Here is a 26,993-nt window from a genome sequence, read left to right on the forward strand (position 1 = left end):
ACGCTGGGGAATCCATTTACGGATACCCGGTCCGGGGGGGTAACGAACCGGGTTATGTCGAACTCCGGCGCCTCCTGAGAGGAAGAGGGGGACGAGGAGGGCCAAGGTCCTCCACCTCCCCGAATTCCTCGCAAGAGACTACGCCTTGAAAAAGGCGCGCGAAGCACTTGCCCCGCAGAACGTCTAACATAAACTAACACGAACCCTAGCAAGAGCCGTGCTTCGCAGAATCTACCACCACCGGATCGGAAACGGTACCCACTGAGAAGATCCGGCGAGAAACTCAGTGGGTTGTGTCTGAGAGTTAATTTACTCGTCGAGCCCTTCGTCGCAAGCGACGGGTTCGACGAGAACCATGACCGGTCCACTAGAAAGAAAATTGCATAAGAGATACCTTTTATGAGTTTTAAGAGTAATAAAAAAATACAACAGTAAAACAATTTGACATTTCGTATTTCGATATAATTTATTTAAGATATTTTAATAGTTAAAAAAACACTTACAAATGTTCTATTACACACTAATGTCTTTAATTAAAATATCTACATATTAATACGTGAAGCAAAAACTTTGTATCCCTTTTTACGAAAATTGCGCGGACGGAGGAGTATGAAATTTTCCACACTTACAGAGAATAAAGAGAAGAAGTGCACAATGCTAATATTTTTTAAAAATAATGCATGAAAGATACATTAAATCAATAAAGAAAAACTTACACACACTACATACCATGTATTTGACGCACACACGCATGCATACTATTTATTGTCAAACTTTTGTTCTTGACGTCTGTTGTCAAATTGAGAATAGATTAAATATTGTTTGTCTTTGTTAATATTTTTATAGTGTAGTCTTGGTGAAATTTGTGATTATAGAAGTATAAAATACAATCATAATAGTGTACAAACTTACAATTCCAATTAATTATAGTCGAATTTCGATTACTGCGGGACCTCTAGTTATAATTAATATCGCTTAAGGTTTCAATGAATTTTAAACTTTTTATTTTATTTCAACGAATCAAATTACAATTTTAAAAGGAATATATTAGAAACGTTATTAAAAAAAAGACAATGAAACTATAAACTAAACTTAGAGCTAATTATTACTTTTAGATAATTATTCAAATTAAAATACAATATTTATACATAGTACATACCTAATTATACCTAATTAAAAATATTAAGTGAAATGTAACTGAAACAATATTGAAGATTTCAGATAAAATCGGACCGTGACCAAAAAAAACAACCAAAATACTGTATTGCTTTTGCGATTACAAAAAATGTTTATTCACATATTGATCAAATGAGGTGACGTAAGCTTATTGGAATTATATTCGACGAGTGAAAGGCTTTTTGGTTTAAGCGACATTTTTACAACTTTACAGGACAGCCATTTGAAGTTTAAAATTTGGAAAAAATATCATCAAAAAAAAGAACCTTCTTCAGCCATTCCAATAGAGTAAACTTAATTGAAGTTCAATTACAAAATATCGAACTGTTGATGTTAATCTATCCATAGTATAAAACAAAGCCGCTTTCTCTGTCCATATATCTGTCTGTCCCTATGTATACTTAAATCTTTAAAACTACGCAACGGATTTTGATGCAGTTTTTTTTAATAGATAGAGTGATTGAAGAGGAAGGTTTATATGTATAATAACATCCATTAAATAGTAGAGAAATCAATAATAAATTACAGTTTCCGAAGCGAAGCGAGCGCGGGTCGCTAGTATTAAATAAAACGTACCTTTAATTACAAAGATAAATGTCGCGTAATAAACGGAATGTCGCTTAAACCGAATAGCCACTCGATATAAATAATCACGGAAATAAAACACATAGCATTCGATATTGATCCGGTATTAATGTTCGAGCACACAATCCGGGCTTCCCTCTCTTCCGGTCATAATATCTATACCGTCCACGATCCTTTTGACCGTCGACAGCGAGCCTAAGAGCTTGGACAGCAGCACGCTACGCCCCTCCGACGAGCAATTGATGCCCAGAATGTAATCCTCGTTGACCCTCGTGAATATGTACTTAGCGACGTCCTTGTCGCAGGACCTGTAGAAGTTCTTCACCGAATCGCTCCCATAGTACAAGACGTTCACGATTTTGCCGGTGCTGTTCTTGTACGTGGCCCTGATGACCGGCTCCTCTGAAGGGAGGCTGAGGTTCGAGCAGCCGTTCCTAGCGGTTTCTATTTCGTATGTATCGAGTTTTTTGAAGGTTTGTACTTCGCAGGCGTTCCTCGTTCTCTGATTCGGGGGCCAGTAATAGACCGCGTACATTTGTCCCGATAACGTATCCAAATCAAAGTTCTCTTCGTTGTTGTAATAACTAAGGCATTGCGCTTCACTGCTCCGCGATATGCGACAATTAATCGCGCAGAAAAACGAAGTGATTATCAAAAAGAACACCACAGTTTCCATGTTATTCGATAGTACGTTGTATTCACTGCAATCGTTATGAATTTAGTCTGAAATGTGAGCAATTAGTCCGGCGGCAAGTAGGCGAACTGAGATATTATGTTATAACACGTTATTATCATAGCTGCGTGCGAGCGATATAACTTATCCGGGGTTCGCTGTTGACGCATTCAGGAAGTTCGGAATTGATGAATTTTTTGAATTTATTTATTTATTTTTTGTTGGACCCACAAAAAAAAAAAAAATTAGAGTATTTAGAATATAGTAACTAGTTTAATCCTTGTTTGTCAAAATCTACTATACTAATACATATATAAATCTACAGTGGTTTTACGGATGTTCCATTATAACTACTGAACCATGCATCCGATTGACTTGAAACTTGGTATCCATATAGAAAATACATGTACTTAATGGATGGGCTAATAATTTTTTATTTATTTGTGAAGTGTTTAGTGCGGAGCACATCTCTCCCATCACTCTCCCCCTCGGGACGCCGGACCGACGGTCGTCGGCGTGGGGTTTCTATAAAAGCGTATTTTGTTAGTTTTTTTAAATTATTCTTTATTCTTTATTGTACACACAGTTAATATTACAATAATTGCGTAAGATATAAAAAATGGCGAGCTTAACTCAACAATTGAGTTTTCTACCAGCTAACCGTTCTTAACGAAGGAAAGCTTTAAATGAGTGGGTAGAAGAATACAATCTAAACAATTTACAATCTAGACAAGAACTTAATAAAAATAAAAATAAAACACTAATACATAATATATCAGACTACATATATATACATACACACATAGATAACGTAAACATATATATACACGTACATATATAATGAAATACATAAAATAAATATATATAAGTAATACTAAATTGATAGATAGTGCTTCTTTAATGCCTTCCTGAATACCTCAAGTGAGGGACTTGCACGGATTGATTGTGGAACTGAGTTCCACAGACGCACAGAGTGCACAGTGAACGAACCGCCGTAGCGGCTGGAGGAGTGAGGGGGAAAATTATTTATATTTATTTCTCATTTTTTCATTCTTTTTCTTTTAATTTTTTTTTTTAATATTGGATTGTCATCGGTCCTCAATAAGTATACCAAATTTCGAGTTAATCCGACGTTGTGAAGGGGGTCAAAATCATGTTCAAAGATTCCGTTACATACATACATACGTCTGGAACTAATAAAAGCGTATTAAAAATGTTGTATATGCCCCCCCCCAACATGCGTCGCCTTAATACGGTCGAGTTTTGTATCTGCACCGGTTTTAGCGTCGCGGGACACAAGTCATATGTCACGATAAGTTATCATCTCCGGATCGTGCTAATGAACGCATAAAGCACTCTAAAATACGCAAGTAATTAAATCGGTCGGAGTTTGACGTTTACAAGTTTAAATCAGAGTTTTTGTTTACTTAGAGAGTCTCAGTTCACGAGTGCGGAGCATGGCGTGGTGCTGTTAGGCAAATGTGTTTCGCTCCTAAAAACACTGCCTATTCCTCTCTCGGAAAATTAATGCGTCAATCGATTACAAAACGCAACATAAATATTTCAAGCTACAAATAATAAAAAAAATACCAAATTTTTTTTATGTTTAAAAACTGTAATATGTTTTTTTTATTGAAAGACTTTCACTGTCAGACGAACCGTCATCTTCGCTTTCTGATTCGGTTGTTCAAAGGTATTGAAACCCCTGCATCGAATATAAGACGCATCACGAATACAGACGCTTAAAAACATTTATATTGTGTCAACTCTGAGGAATTCGTCGATATTCTTTCTTACTATTACGCGCTAGGGTTCGGGATAAATAAAAATTCCACCGAAGTATAAATTAAAACCGTATTAGCACTTAGAACACTTAAAGCACTTCACAAACACTTTAAAATTCTCAGTTCGCTTCTTCCGCTTCGCTTCAGGTGATACATTCGCTGTTTCGCTTCGAGTAGTTCCGATTATTAACTGACTGCGTGCCATCTCTGCAACGCTTTTATAGCCGATACCACATCCTTAGAATTATCAAGAATATTCCACACAAGTTGAGTATTGTGTTTCCGTTATCTGACAATAGATGGCGTTGTACGTATTGAACTCTCTAGATGCTACTAGATCCGTCGATATTCGTTCGACTATTCGGCAATAGATGGTGTTACTCTTACCGGTGTAACATTACAAACATATTAAATTCTCCAACGAATATAGGGGTTTCTGTAGTTAGAATTTTATTTTCCTCAAACTTATCCCACTAGGATTCCTTTGAGTGTACGTTATAAAAAGTTAGACTTGAATGACAAATTGATCCAAAATTTGCCGCATTTACCCGCACATTATGATCCCGGAGACGCCCAAAATACATCAGCTCCAATTGATTAAGGCGATTAAACCTTGAAACGTGGTTTCTATACACGTAATATCGGATCCTCCCGATCCACTAATGGTGCTTCTTGTTATCTCAAGCATCGGTCATCGTTCTCGTCGAACCCGTCGCTTGCGACGAAGGGCTCGATGAGTAAATTAACGCTCAGACACAGCCCACTGAGTTTCTCACCGGTTCTTCTCAGTGGGTCGCGTTTCCGATCCGGTGGTGGATTCTGCGAAGCACGGCTCTTGCTAGGGTTCGTGTTAGCAACGTCATCAGGTTTGAGCCCCATGAGCTCAACAGTAGGTGAGAGGCTATATCAGCGTCGCCAGAGGCTATATCAGCGTCACCTTAACTAGTATAAGGCGACGCTGATATAGCCTCTCAAGTCTCAAGGCTATCAGCTTAGGTAGGAAAAAAAAGGATTCTATATCACGGATCACTGTTGTCAAGAACTACTACTGTATTCATCCGAGCATAAGACAGACTTACTTTCAACTTCCAGGAGTGCAGCGCTAAGAAAGAGTCTCGGTCGGTTGTGGAGAAGGCGAGCACGCAGGCGTGGGCGCCGCGGTAGTACGCCTTGGTGATCGCGTCGAACTCCTCCTGGCCCGCCGTGTCCCACAGCATCAGTCGGACTTCCTCGCCGTCTATCCTGGAACGGCGACCAGGAAATCATTCGACCTCATCGGAAGCTGTACTCTGCTAATCATGAAACTCTTTAAAAGAAGAATTGTAACGCTGAAATGTTCATGATTGACTTCCACGGTGAAGGAATAAATAACATCGTGTAATAAAAATCAAACCCGCAAAATTATAATGTTACTGGTGGTAGGACCTCTTGTGAGTGCGCGCGGGTAGGTACCACCGCCCTGCCTATTTCTAGCGTGGAGCAGTAATGCGTTTCGCTTTGAAGGGCGGGGCAGCCGTTGTAATTATACTGAGACCTTAGAACTTATGATGTCTATGGGCTCCAGTAACCACTTAATACCAGGTGGGCTGTGAGCTCGTCCACCCAACTAAGCAATAAAAAAAAATGAAAGTGTCATTTTGTGTCTGGTGACAGGGTAGGGTAGGGGTTGTTAGGCCGCGCGGCAGATGTCCTGCAAGGTGGACTGACCAGGTCATAGCTGCAACAGATTGTCCTCTACACGTAGGCACCAGATACACAGCCGGAAGGGAATAGTGGCATCGGATTGTAGAACTCGTTACTAAAAGCATGACGCCACGACCTCTCTGCCAAGAGTGTGGCGACGAAGAAGAAGACAATACGCGGAAAGATTACTTTTTTTATCAGATCCTTTCTTAAACAGGAATGTCATAACCAGTGTGCTTCGTTTGCCGCTAGAGGCGCTGTTTCAACTCCATAGAAATTTGAGTTAACTTTTACGTGATCGAGAAGTTAAAAAACTCGCACCAAGCTCACAGATGAATACGCGTAATTATTTTAGCTGATCACTACATGTACTTGTAAATATTAAGGTGTAATTTTGTACAATTTTAAATAAATTATTATTAAAAGCATTGTTTTCTTTTGCACGAAATCCCTTCGGTAAATAAACAATGAGTCATCATCCTACCTATCGAGAATTTGATGATCCGTCAAACATAAATGTACTGTGTTCAAGAATTGTTCTTAAAGTTTAGAGAGATTGGATGGAATTACTTTTGGGAGTTTTTCATGTCTGACGGCCTAAATTCACTTCGAGACACCAGGTAAGTCGCAGTCGTTATGTCTATCCTTAACTACAGACTGGAACTTACCACTGCTACGCGGCAAAATAAATGTGTAGCACTCTGGGACTGCCGTGGTAAAGCTATTGCATAGCATTTTTTATCAACATATGCGATTATAATCAGACAATAATAATTTAATATTAACACAATAATAAAATAGGACCACGTTATATTTATAAGCATTAACAAAGCAAAACATTAACTGTACCCTTCACACTAATAAGCTAAATCGCTCGAGAGAGAGATGGGCAGACTTTTCATGGTGCGCATGCAGTGCGACGTCACGCCGCACTTATTCACAAACACTACACAAGCGCAACGCGTGAATGTGTTGAACGCGAGCTACACGGTAGGCGGAGGGGGGTGTTAGGTTTATTTTCGTTACGGAATTTCTTGATTCGCTCAAAGCTCGCGATAATAGCTATGTAACAGTTTAAAAAGCATACTTTGTTATTGAAGACAATAATTTAATTTTGTCCAGTGAATGCTTACTCGATCTGTCTCTCAAGAAAGTCGACCCCGATGGTCTTCTTGTAGTCCCTGGTGAAGGTGCCGCGGCAGTAGCGCTGTATCATACTGGACTTGCCGACTCCGCCGTCACCGACGATCACCACCTTCAGGGCCACCTCCAGCTCCTCCTCGCGCATCGTACGCACATCCGATCAACGGACATCAGGGATGTAGTGGTCCTGTAATTGATATTAAGCTTTAACTTTATTTCATATGCTATACTTGTAACTATGTATACTTGAAATCTTAGAACTTATATCTCAAGATGGGTGGCGCATTTACGTCGTAGATGTCTATGGGGCTCCAGTAACCACTTAACACCAGGTGGGCTGTGAGCTCGTCCACCTATCTAAGCAATAAACGACATTTTAACAATATCATTAAGTCGACCCCAAACGTCAACCTCACCTGTCCGTTGTGCTCCCTGCTAGGTAACGAAAGAGGACTTGGCGACCTAGCTGCGGCGGTATAACCACTAATTACTGGCTGGGCTACCTCCTAGAAGAGGCTTTAGTAATCTGGAGATCTAAATAATCTAAAAAGGAGTGGTGCAGAAGGCAAGGTGAAACTGCAACTAATCTTCCCAAGAAAAATATTTATTTATTTATTACAGGCCTATGGAATGAGCTCCCCTCCACGGTGTTTCCCGAGCGCTATGACATGTCCTTCTTCAAACGAGGCTTGTGGAGAGTATTAAGCGCTTGGCTCTGCCCCTGGCATTGCTGAAGTCCATGGGCGACAGTAACCACTCACTATCAGGTGGGCCATGAGCTCGTCTGCCTAATAGAGCAACAGAAAATAAAAAATAGTTTAAAAAAACTAAAAAACACGCTTTATATAAAATTCAACTAAAAAATAGAAAATAAATTTAAATTGAAAATAGCGTTACCGCGCGGCACCGCGCGGTTATGTGAACTTAGCCTAAAGGAGTCAGTTACAAACATACAAACATACATACAAGTGAAGCTAATATAAAGCGTGTAAAAAAAAGGTAAAACCAACAGCCCAACTCAATATAACAATATAACAAATAATAGAAACAAAAAGCCAATTAAAGGTTCCCACAAATACAGACAATATAACTTATTTTATTAAGTATTCGAACAAAAATCGTACCTAGTTTAAAAAAAAAAATTGCTTATCATTATGATAGTTTGGTGTACAACACTAAAGCAAAACTCGAATATCCTAATCGAAGCATCACTAATAAATTTTTATGGCGTGTGTTAGTTACCAAAAGCGTCGTACAATTGTAATTTGTACCGAATCGCACTCACGCTATGCCTCATTAAGTTTTTAAACTTTCGATACTTTTCTCTTTTAAGAATTTCGCTCGGTCATGCGACGAGATGAAGCATTGATTATGTCAATTTTAATGATAAAACCGCTGGCGGATGTAAATAAATACGGGTATCTAATGAAACTTCGCTTGGGTTGACGCCGTTGATTCGTTTTTTTTTTTATTGCTAGATGGGTGGACGAGCTCTCAGCCCACCTGGTGTTAAGTGGTTACTGGAGCCCATAGACATCTACGATGTAAATGCGCCACCCACCTTGAGATATAAGTTCTAAGGTCTCAAGTATAGTTACAATGGCTGCCCCACCCTTCAAACCGAAACGCATTACTGCTTCACGGCAGAAATAACCAGGGTGGTGGTACCTGCCCGCGCGGACTCACAATAGGTCCTACCACCAGTTTTTTATTTTTCCTTAACTATTCGCTGGTAGCCTAAGAGGCTATTTCAGCTACGTCCGGACGGGTACCTTCAAAAACACTTAACAATAAAATATGGTTCAATAAATAATTCAATTAGCATATCAGCAGTTTTAAATATAAGTGTTGATTAATTCCACGCGCCGGTCGCATGAGTATAATGTAATCAAAGCAAGAATGTAACTGATGTCTCATTCTATTCTTTTTCTTTTTTTTATTGCCCTTGTAGGCAGACGAGCATACGGCCCACCTGATGGTGAGTGATTACCGTCGCCCATGGACTTCAGCAATGCCAGGGGCAGAGCCAAGCCGCTGCCTACCAAATTCTGAATGTACTCTTTCTCTTTCGTACGCCGTTGCCATAAGAGCACTGGGCGCGGCGGTTGGTAAGCTGCTCGGCTGTGCCCCTGGTTTTCCTCTTCTCCTCTTTTCAGTATGACAATCTACTTCTTGTAATACCGTTGTTGCCAGTATAGAGTTTGTAATAATCTTCAATTATGTTCCAAAACATATGTTGTTTCAGCTTGATGATCAGAAGTGCCTTCACAGAAATCAATTGAGGCCGATTGTCCGATCATTCGGACCACTCAACAATGATCGCCGCAGAGAGGGAGTGATGACAGGGATCTTCTGTTGTCACTTGTCCCCATTTTTCTATTCAGACCTATCTCTGCATTCATACCTTGGACACAATTCTCTCACAATTCCTCTTACACACAGCCCCACCAATACTTATTAGGACTTATAAGATCACAAAAATCGTAAAATATTTGTCTGGTACGTAAAGTGCCAGCAATACGGCCCTTATGAAAACCAGCCTTGTACACTTTTTAGATATTGTCTAGGTATATTTAATTCGTGTATCTCAATAATATGCTCTCATTAGTTTCTCGAAAATTTAATGCAAGCCACAAAAAATGTTGTTGGTTTTAAAAACAGAAGAAAAAGGTGTCACCTTTTAAAATTGACATAAAATGATTTTTTATGTGAGCACGTAGGTTCTACATACAGCCCTAATGTTTCTGACGAAGACGCAGATATCTGCTCCAGATGATACCTCGTAGCTTGAATACCCCGGCTACGTATTGAAGCACAACTTCCTGCGTAAAGCCAGGGTGTGTGTATTCGTCCGGGCTGATGTTTGTTGTCGCCGTCGACGAGGCCTCGAACATCGGAACCTGACCCTCTTGTGGCTACGCGTAGATCATGGGGGTTGTACCCGAGTCTACGTCTGCCTGTACAGGTCTCACAGCAGTGATGCAGGTTCAGCTCTGATTGAGCATGTGCAAGAGGGGACTAACCGCGTGCTTGAGCAGTACCCATCTACAGAGGTGATGGTTCTTGCAGACTTTAACGCTCACCACCAAGAGTGGTTGGGGTCCAGAATCACTGACCTCCCGGATCGGGCTGGCTACGATTTCGCTTTGGCCTACGGCTTTTCCCAGCTGGTGACACAGTCCACCCGTGTCCCAGATATCGAGGTGCACGAGCCTTCTCTGTTGGACCTTCTGCTGACCACGGATCCGGCCGGATACAGTGTGATGGTCGACGCTTCGCTTGGATCGTCTGATCACTACTGCTACTTATCCGTGCTGCCGTACCACTCTCTCGAACGACGTCGAACGACGACCGGGTATCGAAGAGTTTGGCAGAATATGTCAGCAGATTGGGATGAATTGCGTGAATTTTACGCATCCTACCCATGGGGGCGGTTCTGCTTTTCCTCTGCTGATCTTAACGTCTGTGCCATCTTAAAGACGTGGTACTCCAGGGGTGCTCTTGAGGTGCCGTTGGGGGTCGCAATAGACCCTGGTAAAACAATGCCAGCAGGGATGATGCACACCTCAAGCGGTCCGCATACGTGGCATGGTATGATGCCAAGAGACATCGGGATTCTAAAGTCTCAGGGGAAAGGCGGAAATATAACGCCGCTTTCAGGTCCTACAAAAAGGTTATTGCCAAGGCGAAGTCGGAGCACGTTGCTAGAGTTGGAGAGCGACTTTTATTTTTATTTTTTTTATTGCTTATATGAGTGGACGAGCTCACAGCCCACCTGCTGTTAAGTGGTTACTGGAGCCCATAGACATCTACAACGTAAATGCGCCACCCACCTTGAGATATAAGTTCTAAGGTCTCAATTATAGTTGCCCCACCCTTTCAAACCGAAACGCATTACTGCTTCACGGCAGAAATAGGCAGGGTGGTGGTACCTACCCGTGCGGACTCATAAGAGGTCCTACCACCAGTAATTACGCAAATTATAATTTTGCGGGTTTGATTTTTATTACACGATGTTATTCCTTCACCGTGGAAATCAATCGTGAACATTTGTTGAGTACGTATTTCATTAGAAAAATTGGTACCCGCCAGCGGGATTCGAACACCGGTGCATCGCTCAACACGAATGCACCGGACGTCTTATCCGTTAAGCCACGACGACTTCAAAACGACTAAAGAGCTATCCCTCTGGGAGCCGTGCTTTTTGGTCGCTCGCCAAAGCTGCAGAAGGACACTTTTGCAGGTCTAGTCTCCCACCACTGCGCAAGTCCGATGACACTCTAGCCCACAGTGTGGAAGAGAAGGCTGATCTTCTGGTCAAACTCTTCGCCTCGAACTCGACTGTGGACGGCTGTGTTTTAGGCAGCGGCTTGGCTCTGCCCCTGGCATTGCTAAGGTCTATGGGCGACGGTAACCACTCACCATCAGGACAGGTGTGCTCGTCTGCCTACACAGGTAAAAAAATAAAAGGAAAACCTGGTTCTCTTAAGAAAGGGCATGTGTGTCTTTGAATAGGTTGAGAGTCAACATTTGTCTGCTGGAAGAACTGATTCGACAGTGTCTTTCCGTTATTAAAACGATCAGAACATTATCATACTTCTTATATCTGGTATCGACATGGAGACTGCTAGAAATAAATTCATATATCTTATAGAGGAAGGCTTAACCATAAAAATTGAAATTCCTATTTTCCATAGCATTAGAAAATGTTACAAAATGTTATAGCAGACACACCTGGTTTTCCAGAAAATACCCCATAGTACATTCGTCTTTTGACGATTTATTACAAGATTGTTGAAAATAATCTTCCACGTTCCGTTTTCCACGAGATTAATAGCAGAATTCCGCTGTGCTCAGTGCTTAATCACGTTCCGTATTGTATTTACACTTTATACCTTCAGATGACGAAAGAAACAGAAGATATATAAAATAACCACGTAATCTGATGATACTTCTTGGCTATTCATTCAGATCTAATTGAAGCTTCCTTCTTACTTTAAGTTGCGCTAGATAAAATCATTACTTGGTTGAATACGCGGCACTTAAAACTAATGTTTTTAAATCGCATCAGATGAATCTTAGTCCCAGATAGGGGAACTGCCTTCCAGTGGTTCAACGGCTGAATACTGGGTATGCATATCGGATGGCGGATTAACTTTAAAATTTCATCTTAAAACCAAAAAGGGTAAACTGAATTTTAGATTCAGGGTATTGGCTTCTAGATAAGTCACAGCTCTGTTAAAAATAAGCTTCTGATTTCGAACAGTTGTAAAGTCTGTCTGGACTTATAACCGTATACTTCGGTCCATTTGCAAATTGTCATGTGAACGCTCTTGGCTATAAATCTATTACTAATACGTGAAGCAAAAACTTTGTACCCCTTTTTACGAAAATTGCGCGGACGGAGGAGTATGAAATTTCTCACACTTAGAATATAGAGAAGGAGTGCACAATGCTTATATTTTTTTTAAATAATGCATAAAAGATACTTTAAATCAATAAAGAAAACATTACACACACTACCATGTATTTGACACAGTCATACATAAAAATATACTCTTTGTTTACTGTCAATTGGGAAACTTTTATTATTGTTTAGTCTGTGGTCGAATTGAAAATAGATAAGTAGATAGTCTTTAATATTATTGATCTATAGTGCAGTTTTGGCGAATACTGTGATTATATTATCGAAATATAATAGTGTTTGACAATAGAACCATAATAGTGTTTAAACTTATAATTTCAATTAATTAAAGTCGAATCTCGACTACTGCGGGGCCACTAGTTATATTCAAAGCACGTACGATAACATGGCGTCTATCATTCCCATTCGTCCAATATCAGTCAATGCTCAGGCGTCGTTCTGACGTCACTTTAGTTCGGAACTGCAACGCCAGACGGCGTTATGTTATGTTATTCAGGATTTAGATTTTGGCTCGTACACACTGTTTTTTGAGGAGAATAAAAAATCGAAGCTAATTTCTTTTAATTGTGGCATTGTCGTGTTGTACCATAATATATAGTATAACAGTAAAAGTACTTATACTAATTCTGCTGTTTTTATCGGAATTTCAAGTAAGTTAATTCCTAAGTATTCTTAACATTCGTTGTTGTGTTCAAACATGGCGGTGACGATGTTTCGAATAAAGATAAGTTTTTTGGCGTGACTTCTAATGAATTATCTTAAGGTTGCACTAAATAACATTTAACTGTTTAACTACAACGACTATTTACTAACAGCTCGGTACATTATCAATAAAAAAATATTATCTACGACCATTAAAAGTAATACTATACTACATATTTGCATTTCGTCAGTATCAACGCGACGTATCAGATGTATATGTAGACTCATTGAATATATTACATCTTTTAATAAAAAAACATACGAAGGACATACTAGATATACCATTACATCTCATGTCGTATTCTTATCATTTCTTTTCATTTACAATTTAATTCATTATTGCATTGCATTTTATTTAGTACTTATCTAGTCCATCACACTGCATGATTTTATTTTTACTCTGAACTCGAAATCCAGGTGGAGTGTGGCACCGCAATTCACATACGCCGAATCTTGTACTTTCCGAGTTCTACTCAGAGAAGATCGGTTGCTTGGTTGGAGCAACGAGGTTGCTTGTAAAGGTTTGATTCCCGCAATACCACCCGTGCAGGGAATATGCAGCGCATTAACCTCCGAGCCCAAAAAAATATTGCCCATGCCATCAGAAACATTTGAGTTCGTACAAACATGTCAAATGGGCAGATGTAACTTGGAATTTTTATGTTTTCAGATAATCTCAACCCAACCGGGATGTCTTTGAAGAATAGGTTAATTGCATGTCTACAAAAACTAAAGGAATACGATTACACTGACGTAGACAAGGCAAGAGCTAGTGACGCGAAGGCCGAGAATGCCCTCAACTTAATATACCAGACCGCTTTAAAGAAAACAACTTTTACAACAGAAGAGAAGAAAATTGTAGGTTCTCTTTTATTTGATGCCATCACACCGATACAAAGCAACATAGAAGGAACGCTCTGCGAATACAGAACTAGATTAGATACCTCTGTGCTTATGAAAAGATCTGCAATACAATTCTTGATTGACGAATACGGGAAGTTTCCAGTTGAGAATTCTATCTTGGCTACAAAGTTAGAGGAAGCCGGCATAGCAGAGAGCGTTGAAATACTCAATGAAATTATAAATAGGTACTGTGATATGAGCGATTCTGACGAGGGCTCCAGCGACAGAGAATCGGCGGGATCCCAAGAAGTACCAAGGTCGCACATTTGGTGGACTGCGTGATAAATCAGCTTGCAACTATACAGGCAGAGTTGACGTATCAATTATCTTGCTAACGACATTATTCATAAAGAGTTGACATAGGTAACTAAATCGATATAATACAAAATGAATTTCATATCGAACGTACTGGATTCGATTCCGGTTGTAGGCCACGTAAAAGGAGTTGTACATTATGCCGTTGGAGATACGGAAGGAGGCAACAATTCTATGTATCAATCTACAAGGACATCGGCGGTCCTAGCAGGAGGAGCAGTTGGATGCCTCGCAGGACCGGCAGGAGCTGCATTGGGAGGCGTATACGGAGGCATGATTACAGACGGCTTGGTTTCTGCGGCTAAGAACGAGCCTGTAGGTATTTTTGAGTCAAGTGCAAATATAGGTAGAGACATTGCTTCAGGCAAAAATCCAATGGCTTCTGTGGGTTCCGCAAGTTTCAAAATCGCCATGGACGGTATAGGTGGCTTTGGCATGGGAGGAGTTTCTAGCGTTGCCAGTAAAGTCCCGGCGAAGGCCGTCGCAAAAACCATAGAAGGCACTGTAAAAAAAGCTGCTGCAACTATTGGGGAGGAGATGATTGAGAAGTCAGTGCAATTAACTGCAGAAGAAATGACAAAAATTGTGGCAAAGAAAGTGTCAGAAAAAGCCGTGAAAAAAGCTGTAGAAACTGCAGCAATACAAACACAAATGCTTCTGGTATCTGCGCACGTCGGAGTAAATGCTAGTGAAAAAACCAAAGCTGAAATGCGTGCTGAAGAAGAACGTAAACAACAGAAACAAAAAGAAGAAGAAAAAAAGGCGCGTGAAAATGGCGATAAAAAAAATACTGGATCGTGGCAACCACCACGCGAGAACAGAAACAATAAAGAGTCCAATGTTGATAATGAAGAGTCCGACGAGGAGGTATTTGAAAAGTTCATGAAATTACTTAAACAGCTCTTGAAGCTTCTCTACGGCAATAACAGCGAACCGTTCACAAGAATTTTCGAGAATTTATCACCAGGCCAAATAGCGTATTTGGTGAAAATAATCAGAAACCTTAACTCAACTGGAATTTTACAGATAGTGTTAGATTTTACATTAAAACTGTTTAAATTGTACTTTTCTAAAGATATCTCATTCACAAATATCCTGAGTATGTTAGAATTCGTCGCAACTTACATTGAAGACCAGTTGTATTTTATGACCAAAACCAAAGGTAAGCCGACTCGTCAATCAGATGCCGACCGAAATGAGCGTCGAAGGAACGCCATCAAAGAACTTCAAAACAAAAGGGATATAATTCAGAAAATTGCTGATCTATTCAGACATTTACAAGCGGAAATCATAGCTGAAACGAGCGCGCCTAATATAATTTCCCCCTATTTTCGTGATATATTCGCAGCTGTGTATCATTATTACAAACACAGACGCGTGCCCGTGCCAGGCCATGAGAAGCTGACAGTCAAACAATATTTCGACTTGATAAGGATGGTAATTATAAAAATGAAAGAATCACCGGAATACAAAAAAATGCAGAGGGCCAGAAATGGAACGACCCTCACTTGTGAAATGTACGTGGTCTTGTTCGGTAGGATGTTCAGAATTATTATTACTGTTCGAGATGGTGAAATTGTATTGAGTACCGCCTATGTAGTCAAGCGTATGAACTTTAATGCCAAAGAAGGCATTCTTTACATAAAATTCGATGACGGAGATGTACAGCAGTAATAACCTCAAACTTCATTTTAAAATAAAATAAAATAAAAAACAAAAAAATATTGCTGTAGCAGCTTTATAAAAAAAAAAACCTCATATTATTATACTTAATGTTGCTTGATTCATTTAAAGTTGTCAAAAGCATTTATTTTTAAGTTGCGTTTATTTACCTTGGTATATTTATACACAGGTATAGTATAGTAGGTTTATAGGTACATGTAGCTGGGTATATATATAATAATATGTTTAAGTAAGTTTGTATGTAACGAAATCTATCACGTTATTTTTGCCAACTTGAAAACGTCCGATTAACCTGAAAAGACCGACTCGATCGAATTCTTCGATTACGACGAAGAGCGAATTATTCCATGGACACAGCCCACTGAGTTTCTCGCCGGGTCTTTTCAGTGGGTCGCGATTCCGATCCGGTGGTAGATTCTGCAAAACACTGCTCTTGCTAGGGCTAGTGTTAGAAATTTCCCTGAGCTTGAGCCCGTCCGCGCGTGTCTGTAATAGACGCAGACTACCAGCGAATAGGTAGAGAATAAAAACAACAGGAATACAAAAAATATTAAATTCATTGTTAGTTCGGTTTGCTATTTAAACGTGTTTCTTTTTACTTTATTAAAATTGCTAAATAAAGTCATGTCCACTTATTAATCTCCAGATTGTTGTCTTTCATTTATTCATTCAGCGATTGATGATATGTGATTTATTATATAGTCGTCGTGGCCTATAAGATAAGACATCCGGTACGTTCGTATCGAGTGATGCAACGGTGTTCGAATCCCGCTGGCAAGTACTAATTTTTCTAATGAAATAAGTACTTAACAAATGTTCACGATTGACTTCCACGGTGAAGGAATAACATCGTGTAATAAAAATCAAACCCGTAAAATTATAATTTGCGTAATTACTGATGGTAGGACCTCTTTTGAGTCTGCACGGGTAGGTCCCACCACCCTGCCTATTTCTGTCGTGAAGCAGTAATGCGTTTCTGTTTGAAGGGTGGGGCAGCCGTTGTAACTATACTGACTTTATAACTCATATCACAAGGTGGGTGGCGGTATTTACGTTGTAGATGTCTATGGGCTCCGGTAACCACTTAACATCAGGTGGGCTGGGAGCTCGTCCACTCATCCAAGCAATAAAAAATCGGTTGTCTGTAAAGTCGGTTTACTGAGGATAGTTGAACGTGACAACGTCATAAGAAAATACTGATGGAATGGTTTCATTTTTCAATTATCGCAATTATCGTTGCTATAAACAATTGACACCACATTCACTTTTCACTGAACTTGATACTTGACGAAAACATGTACGCCTCAGAGCGAGGTAACGCCGCATTAGTCATGTTTTTCGTGCGTGCAGCCGACTCCATCGAATTATAAGACGTTGTCACGTCAAAAAAAATATAGGTCTAGGCTCCGAATATGATTTTGTCCCATTCGGTGTCAAGATATATATAGTCTAGTCAACAAGTCTAGTCAACAAGTTCAAAAACGTGTTAAATAGACATAAAGCTCCTAAAAATATGTACGATAGCTCATTGGATGCGGAATGATGTCTACAAAAATGTTTTTTAAGGGCTTATTAGCACATAAAAAATTGCGATTGTTATGAACAAAATAAGATTAAAAAAAAAAGGAATTTGGTTTTTCCTTAATAATTTCTAAAATAATGATATTTAAGGAATTTTGAAAAAAGATCCTGAAAGAGGAGGAAATTTCCAATAAAAAAGTCCCAACTCCCGGAATTTTATCTCTATTATTTATAAATTTTTTTAACGCTGAAAATAGCGCTCCGCGAGGTCGTTACGGCATAGGCGCGCCGTCTAAAAAGCCGGTATATCACCTAAGATAATTTTTTTATAGTATTAAATAACAATTTAAAAATTTGAATAAATTATGGTGTAATCTAAACACATGAACGAAAAAAACCTCTTTATTATTTTGATAATTATAATTTTTTTAAATTAACAAAAAATTTAATTTCTAAAAAATGTTATGAAAAATAGTTTTTTCCGTAATATCTTAATATTGCTGTTTTTTGCATCTACCATAGGTATTAATTAATATTTAAAAAAATAAATTACGCTTTTTGTTAAGAAATTGTTTATAAACAAATAAAGTATTTTGGGATTTTTTAAAAAAAAATTTTTACCGTCTTATTGTATAGGTGAAATAATGATTTAAAAAAAAAAAAAAAAAACTTAAATAAATGTTTTAATTGTTTAAAATCGTTTTTTTCATATTTCAATTGTTTAAATAATTAGTTAAGAAATTATTTTTTTCTTAAAAATCATCATTGACTCTTCTCAGCGGATTGACAAATAAATACATTTTTTTATAAATAATTTCATTGTTTATTAACTTAACAATTTGTTATAAAAAATTAATATTTATCGTTATATTTTTTTTCGAAAACTACAAAAAATTACAAAAACAACCATACATAACAAAATATAGAAAAAAAAATTTTTGTATTTTTTATAGCATTTTTAGATATTATATGATAATGAAATTACAGCCGTTACATAATTTGTCAAGTTATAAATTGTTATAACTTTTAAACTATAAGAGAAACTATAAGAGATTTTATAAAGGATTTATTTATCTTTAAAATAAATTCAAAATCGATCCTGTAACTATTGTTTATCAGTTATAAGCATTTGTTTTTAAAAATTTAAGATTTTTTTGATATTTTTTGAAATTTCATAGCTTATAATTTGATGAATAATATAGATACAGCTACGGACCCAAAAACTTTTTTGTTCTATGATAAAATATCTTTCTAATTACGTATAAATCATAGAAATATATAATTTTGTTTAAATAATACACTAGTTTTAATTTATACTTACCTCATTTACATTCTGCTATCGATCAGTTTTCATTTATTTCTTAACTAATTATTTAAACAATTGAAATATGAAAAAAACGATTTTAAACAATTAAAACATTTATTTAAGAAAATTTTTTTAAAAAAAAAACATTATTTCTCCTATACAATAAGACGGTAAATAATTTTTTTTTAAAAATCCCAAAATACTTTATTTGTTTATAAACAATTTCTTAACAAATAGCGTAATTTATTTTTTAAATGTTAATTAATACCTATGGTAGATGCAAAAAACAGCAATATTAAGATATTACGGAAAAAAACTATTTTTCATAACATTTTTTAGAAATTTAATTTTTTGTTAATTAAAAAAAGTTATAATTATCAAAATAATAAAGTAAAAAATTTTTTTTTGCATTTCTTTATTAAGTACTTAAATGATAAGAGCTCCACGAAGGGAAAAAATTATAGATGAATTATTGAAACTTTTATACCGTAATTTATAAAAACAGAGATTGGAAAAAAGTTAGTTAATTAACAATGGTGTAAATTTTTGAAAAATCGATATAAAAATTTTTTTTCACCGAGCTTTTTAGACGGCGCGCCTATGCCGTAACGACCTCGCGGAGCGCTATTTTCAGCGTTAAAAAAATTTATAAATAATAGAGATAAAATTCCGGGAGTTGGGACTTTTTTATTGGAAATTTCCTCCTCTTTCAGGATCTTTTTTCAAAATTCCTTAAATATCATTATTTTAGAAATTATTAAGGAAAAACCAAATTCCTTTTTTTTAAATCTTATTTTGTTTATAACAATCGCAATTTTTTATGTGCTAATAAGCCCTTAAAAAACATTTTTGTAGACATCATTCCGCATCCAATGAGCTATCGTACATATTTTTAGGAGCTTTATGTCTATTTAACACGTTTTTGAACTTGTTGACTAGACTAATAAGGCTTTTTAAGGAAATAGCAAAAGGTTAGTCGACATTAAAGGAGACCAAAGAGCTAGCAGCTACCTCGGAAAAAGAATTAGTCTAGCTATAGAAAGGGGGAATGATGGCTTCGGAAACCTTGCCTAAAGGGACTCTTTTTAATAATATGTTTTAGTTATTATAATATATATTTTTAAGGTTTTTATTTTTTATTTTATATACATAAAGAAAATATTAAATGATTTGGTAACAAACAAAAAAAGTTTTATTTGTGATTTTTTATTATTATGGTGAAACGATAAACGTTACTGGTGGGAGGACGTCTTGTGAGTCCGCACGGGTACTACCGCCCTATCTATTTCTGTCGTGAAGCAGTCATGTTTTGGTTTGAAGGGCGGGACAGCCGTTGTAACTATACTGAGAGCTTAGAACTCATGTCGCAATGTGGGTTTTTTTTTTTCCCCACCTATTCGCTAGTATTCTAGGGAGCTATTTCAGCTACACCTGGACGGGTAGGTGAACTCACGAACTCAACTTGAGATAAAATTATCTCAAATGCTAGGACTGGCCCCAGTAAGAGCAGAGCTTCGCTGAATCTACCATCGGATCGGAAACGCTACCCACTGAGAAGATCGGTCGAGAAACTCAGTGGGCTGTGTCTGTGGGTCAGTTTTATTCACCGAAGCCTTCATAGCAAGCGGCGGGTTCGACTAGAACGATGACCGGTGCTTGAAGTACCTGAAAGCACCGTTAGTGGATCGGGAGGATCCGAAATGACGTGTGTCGTAACACTCATGCCTAATCCCAATGCAGCATGATAGGAGGACATGCAGCGCCGACCACACCTAATGTGGGATAAGGACAAGACGAACGCATATCTTATCTTTCATATCGCTAAACATGATTGTTTGTCAGCGAAACTGTAACCCACACCGCATGGTTACAGTACGGCTTACTGGTAAATACTGTTTGCTGATATCAGTATTATAATACTCAGATACCGCCACTGTCGGTCGATTCCCCAGTCAATCTCCAACAGTCTCATTTACGATTCCTATCTACGACGGGTGTTATTCTAAGCCAATGCACATTTTGTCAACGACCTTGATAACCGATTAATGATATCATCCTACTAATACGAGTATTATACAAAATACTTTGTTTTCAAAAGCCAGTTAAAATAGTACAATGATTGGAATCTCCTTTTAAGCGTGCAAGCCTGTACTAGGAAAGTGTGATAGTTTGTAAGAATGTATGGATGTATTTTTGTTACTCTTTCACGTAAAAAATACTGAATGGATTTCGATAAAACTTTACAATAATATAGCTTACACATCAGAATAACACATAGGCTATAATTTATAAAGAAATGGTGTGAATTATCCAAATTATAATGATACTAGCGACCCGCCCTCGCTTCGGTTCGGAAACACTAAAACACACATGAAACCAAAAAAAAAAATTAAAAAAAAAATTAAAAAAAGTAGCCTATGTTCATCAGGGACAATGTCGGCTTCTAATGGAAAAAGAATTTTTCAAATCGGTCCAGTAGTTTCGGAGCCTATTCGAAACAAACAAACAAACAAATCTTTCCTCTTTATAATATTATATATATTATTATTATTATTATTAAGTATAGAAGTGTCAAATAAGTAGCAAATAAAATCTACCGTCTGCAATCTATTCTACCGTGCGCTGCAAAACCGTTGGAGTTAGAAGTATATATTGTATTATGGAAATGTTTATCTTAAATAGTTCTACAAAAAAGCCCGAAACAACATATATCTCTCTTTTATGTGTAAGCCATTATCGCCAAAATAGTGAACCAAAAATGCTATAAAAAATGTTAATTTATAAGCGCACATTTAGTAGTCATAAATTGATCCTTATATGGAAATAAATACGTTTATTGCATCTGGTAAATAAAGCATACAAACTTTGTTTTTTTTTTCATTACGTCATTTGCAATAATAAAAATAAATACAAACTATGAATGTAATCTAAATGATAAAAATTATCTGCTGCTATATTGATATTTTTTTCCAATAGCAGACGTTCATTTGATAATATATACTAGTTTTTTTTTATTGCTTAGATGAGCGGACGAGCTCACAGCCCACCTGATGTTAAGTGGTTACTGGAGACCATAGACATCTACGACGTAAATGCGCCACCCACCTTGAGATATAAGTTCTAAGGTCTCAAGTATAGTTACAACGGCTGCCCCATCCTTCAAACCGAAACGCATTACTGCTTCACGGCAGAAATAGGCAGGGTGGTGGTACCTACTCGCGCGGACTCACAAGAGGTCCTACCACCAGTAAACTCGAAGAACAAAGAGGAATAAAAAAGGAATTGCAGATGTGCTTGCGAAGATGGATGGGCAATATTTTGCGAAGTCTCCAAGAAAATCGCAGAAATGTTATCACCGAATAGTGCCCTACAGACGGTAAAAGAAGCAGAAAAACCAAGGGATGAGATGGGAGAATGATATAAAGTTGATGTCCAGTCTCAACTGGAGGAGGGTTGCTAGACAACAAAGGAAGATATTATAGGAGATCTAAGCCAAGAGACACACTGAACTGAGAGACATTATTTAAAAACATCCAAAAATTAAATCAACGATCCTAAAAGTCCAGAATAAAGCGCTCATTGATTGATTGATTGACCAAAACTCGTGGGTGCCAACTCGCCTTTAAGCATCATTAAACTTAAACTCAAAAAGATCAGATTTAAATAATAAAGACTTGAGAATTGTGGATTTGATTTGCTGTCACCTCGACTCAAGCCAACCTGTTCTGTTCGTATTGTCTTTTTGAACGAATGGAAATGGGTCCATTGCTATGATCTGTAGGGTAGACAGTGACATACGCCTACGCTACAGAATTCAATTTGAATTGACTGTAGCAGTACGCGAAGAGCGAAGTTGTGTTAATTTAGTGCTCGTAACGAAGTTAGTGTTTACCGGTACCCACTGCAGGATAGCCGTCGGAGCACCATGGTTCCTGAGGAACGTGGATCTCCACGATGACCTGGAGCTCGACTCTGACACTAAGTATCTACAGTCGGCATCATTGGGCCATTTCGAGAAGGCGGCACGACATGAGAACCCTCTTGTCGTGGCCGCTGGAAACTACATACCCGATCCTGTAGACCGAATGGTAAACAGTCGACGTCGCCCAAAGCACGTCATTACGGATCCTCCCGATCCATTAACGATGCTTTTAGGCACCACAAGCACCGGTCACCGTCGTCGTCGAACCCGTCGCTTGCGACGAAGGGCTCGACGAGCGAATTAACCCATAGACACAGCCCACTGAGTTTCCCGCTGGATCTTCTCAGTGGGTCGCGTTTCCGATCCGGTGGTAGATTCTGCGAAGCACTACTCTTGCTAAGGTCAGTGTTAGCAACACTCCGGTTTGAGCCCCGTGAGCTCACCTACACACGTTAGGGTGAAGCTGAAATAGCCTCTCAAGGCGATTCTGATAAGAATAGGTAGGGAAAAAAAAAGCCGGTACCCATCTCAAGGCAATTGGATTCATTCAACAAAATGGCCGTGTCAATTGTGTTGCTAAAAGCGATATGTCATCGCACCAAATTTGAATTCGCTGTTTCTCGGTAGAAATGAACAAGATCGTGTCACGCACCAACAATCCCGTCCCGTCAGCCAGTAGTCTATCGAAAGATTTAAAATCAAAATGGCATTCTCATAATAACGGATCTAGTATACGGAGACTTTGAAATGTAAAACAAGTAACAAACATTTAAATCTGTCTCAGTTGTCGCCTCTAGCGTTAAATAAATTACTTTCTTTCTCCTAGTTCGCCTCACGAAGATGTTTACTCGAACAGTTTGAGTAGAAAGTGTGTCAACTGACACTTGTGGTCTCGGGATCATGAAGAGATGGTCGCACAATTTCCTTAGAGATATTAATAATGACGATTGAAATTTTCCAAATTACGAATAGGGCTGATACGAAAATTGAAATTTTAAATTAATCAATGTTCCTTTCATTTTGTTTCGATTTCAATGTCATTTTCATTAAATCCACAATTTGCGTGGCCTTCCTATCGGAACTATCGCTGTTCAGGGGTTTTTTTTTGTTGCTTAGATGGGTGGACGAGCACACAGCCCACCTGGTGTTAAGTGGTTACTGAAGCCCATAGAAATCCTATCCCCTCGCCTATTTCTGCCGCGAAGCAGCAATTAGTTTCGGCTTGAAGGGTGGGGCAGCCGTTGGAACTATACTGAGACCTTAGCACTTATATCTCAAGGTGGGTGGCGCATTTACGTTGTAAATATCTATGGGCTCCAGTAACCACTTAACACCAGGTGGACTGTGAGCTCGTCCACACATCGAAGCAATAAAAAAAACCATCTACAACGTAAATGCGCCACCCATCTTGAGATATAAGTTCTAAGGTCTCAGTATAGTTACAACGGCTGCCCCTGCTTCAAACCGAAACGCATTACTGCTTCACGGCAGGGGTATAACCTGATCTGACTCGCGTAGCAGCCAGCCACCGTCGACGTCCTATACACATCCTGATAAAGCTACTTTATTCACTCTCGCTGCTGTTGGACGCTGCTAGTTCTAACACTAGCCGTAGCCAAAGCAAAGGTACTTGTCGCAATAACCCAACATGAAACTTAACCCATAGCATAAAGCCGCTGAGTTTCTTGCTGGACCTTTTCAGTTTGCTCACGTTCCCGTAAATCCACAAATTCCTCCCTACCAGCTCAGCCTTAAAGTTCGTCCACATGTCCTGGTGAAGTTGGAAAGGCCTGCCTGCCTGCCACTTGCTTTAAAAACCACGCACGGGCTGATAGCTGCCGCCAATCATGATTCTACAATTACATACTCTCAATCAACAACCAACAAAGAGGCTACAATGTTTTTGCGCATCTTGGAATCACATACGTCGTTCGTGGGAGCGTTTGTATAATACATGAACTTGGTTAAACAGGATTAATAGGTCTGTCTACGAGAAACACGAAAGATTGATTCTAACTAGAAGTTATTCATAAGTTTGGAGACCTTAACTATTTTCTTCGATTCTGGCTCGGAGTTGGTGGATGAAAACGAAACTCGAAAGCGTTCAAAATCAATTTGATAGAAACGATTGTGATAATAACAACGAGAGATCACAAAACCGATAGACTGATTCGGTGTTACTGCGTGCTCTATATAATATGTTCGTCGTGATATTTTTTTATTGCCCTTGTAGGCAGACGAGCATACGGCCCACCTGATGGTGAGTGGTTACCGTCGCCCATGGACTTCAGCAATGCCAGGGGCAGAGCCAAGCCGCTGCCTACCGCAAATGAATGAAAGCGATTCTGCTCGTAATGTTTTCTGTATGTGCAAGTAAGTTGTACGCTGTTTTCAATTTACGTTTAAGCAGCAGAGTTGTGCTTGAAAGGATCTGCCTGTGGCAGAAATGGTGGTGGTAGGACCTCTTGTAATTCCGCACGGGTAGGTACCACCCCGCCCTGCCTATTACTGCCGTGAAGCAGTAATGCGTTTCGGTTTGAAGGGTGGAGCAGCCGTTGTAACTATACTGAGAGCTTAGAACTTATATCTCAAGGTCGGTGGCGCATTTACGTTGTAGACGTCTATGGGCTCCAGTAACCACTAAATATCAGGTGGGCTGTGAGCTCGTCCACACAACACACAAATGTTCCTGGACTACAAACTTGAGAAATGTGAAATTTCAATTTGTTTTACACGAATCGCACTCGGGTTAGTTTTGCAGTCTCATCGAGCCGAGCCTCTACATATTAATTCTATCGCGATTTCTATTCAACAAATTCGATTTACTTTCTACTTTTACACTCGGAGGAGAGGTTTAGGAGTGTTTCACATGAAGTGAAGATACCTTGAGAATTCTATAGGATAAGTTTATACGGCTGTGCGATTTACGACAAAGGAAATAATATCTTCCAGCGAGCGCGTGATATTGCTCGCTAGACCGACGGTCCGAATGGTGTTGTACGGAACTTGGTTTTTTTTTATTGCTTAGATTGGTGGACGAGCTCACAGCCCACCTGGTGTTAAGTGGTTACTGGAGCCCATAGACATCTACAACGTAAATGCGCTACCCACCTTGAGATATAAGTTCTAAGGTCTCAAGTATAGTTACAACGGCTACCCCACCCTTCAAACCTAAACGCATTACTGCTTCACGGCAGAAATAGGCAGGGCGGTGGTACCTACCCGTGCGGACTCACAAGAGGTCCTACCACCAGTAAATATTGGATATATTAATATTATGGATTATAAAATGGATATATGCAAACTTGTCTTAAAAATGTCATTAGCGAGATTCAAGTGTCCGTCAAATATTTTGTGTTCTGTGATGGCTACCGCCACACTCTGGTCAGTTCAGGCAACGGTTGGCTCGCCAAGCCTCCCCTTTGGGGGCTCACCCGATATCTGTCAAGACTATTCGAAAGTACATCCTCTAAACTGGAACGCATGACTGTACCACAGCAGAAATAGGCAGGCTGTTGATACCTACCCTGTGTGCGCCTACAACTCACCCTACCACCACCAATGATTGTATCAATGAGAACGCTCCTACTGATTCTCTGGTTGATCACTTAGTGGTCCTTATGAAACCCACGAAAAAATTTGGGCCGGTTGTATTTATTCTAGGTATGTAATTGAAAATGTTAGATACGACTTAATGTTATAATACTCATAAATAAGTTGTTACAATGTAACCGTATAATTTCTGATATTGCTTATCAGTCTCTGAGGAAATAACAAACTTAACAATAAAATATGGTTCAATAAATAATTCAATTAGCATATCAGCAGTTTTAAATATAAGTGTTGATTCATTTCAACCGCCGGACGCATGAGTATAATGTAATCAAAGCAAGAATGTAACTGATGTCTCATTCTGAATGTACTCTTTCTCTTTCACACGCCTTTGCGATAAGAGCGCTGGGCGCGGCGGTTGGTAAGCTGCTTGGCTGTGCTCCTGGCTTTCCTCTTCTCCTTTTTTCAGTAAAAAAAAAAGTCGTGGCCTAAAGGATAAGACGTCCGGTGCATTCGTATCTAGTGATGCAACGGTGCTCGGATCTCGCAGACGGGTCTTCTTCTTCTTCTCAATCGTGTCACTCTTGACAGAGTGGTCGTGATCGTCATGTAGTGTTGGA

General features: G+C 38.8%; 3 protein-coding genes across 7 annotated transcripts in view; 1 reads left to right on the forward strand and 2 right to left on the reverse strand.

Annotated features, from left to right (window-relative positions):
• The window catches only part of LOC110386546 (ras-related protein Rab-23), a 75,467-nt gene that overhangs the window by 8,914 nt on the left and 39,560 nt on the right, over positions 1 to 26,993 (reverse strand). For 2 of the 5 annotated variants that reach the window (XM_062673913.1, XM_062673917.1), the window contains exons 2-3: positions 7,035 to 7,231; positions 5,298 to 5,460 (exon numbers count right to left, since the gene is read on the reverse strand). In XM_062673913.1, the coding sequence (XP_062529897.1) occupies positions 5,298 to 5,460; positions 7,035 to 7,189 (318 nt within the window). In that variant the 5' untranslated portion in view covers positions 7,190 to 7,231. Of the gene's footprint in view, positions 1 to 5,297; positions 5,461 to 7,034; positions 7,232 to 11,778; positions 12,366 to 12,422; positions 12,563 to 26,993 lie in introns of those variants that run through there. The other 3 variants (XM_062673914.1, XM_062673915.1, XM_062673916.1) reach the window with 3 other exon arrangements.
• On the reverse strand, positions 448 to 3,340 carry LOC119631074 (uncharacterized). The gene has a single exon (XM_038021589.2). It carries the CDS (start codon positions 2,435 to 2,437, stop codon positions 1,868 to 1,870), a length of 570 nt encoding a protein of 189 aa, XP_037877517.1. The 5' UTR covers positions 2,438 to 3,340; the 3' UTR covers positions 448 to 1,867.
• Positions 12,591 to 16,719, forward strand: LOC119629990 (uncharacterized). The gene is made up of 2 exons (XM_062673902.1): positions 12,591 to 13,119; positions 13,842 to 16,719. The coding sequence occupies exon 2, from the start codon at positions 14,462 to 14,464 to the stop codon at positions 16,061 to 16,063; it is 1,602 nt and encodes a 533-aa protein (XP_062529886.1). The 5' UTR covers positions 12,591 to 13,119; positions 13,842 to 14,461; the 3' UTR covers positions 16,064 to 16,719.

Source organism: Bombyx mori, chromosome 19, assembly GCF_030269925.1.
Source record: "Bombyx mori chromosome 19, ASM3026992v2".
NCBI classification, from domain to species: domain Eukaryota; kingdom Metazoa; phylum Arthropoda; class Insecta; order Lepidoptera; family Bombycidae; genus Bombyx; species Bombyx mori.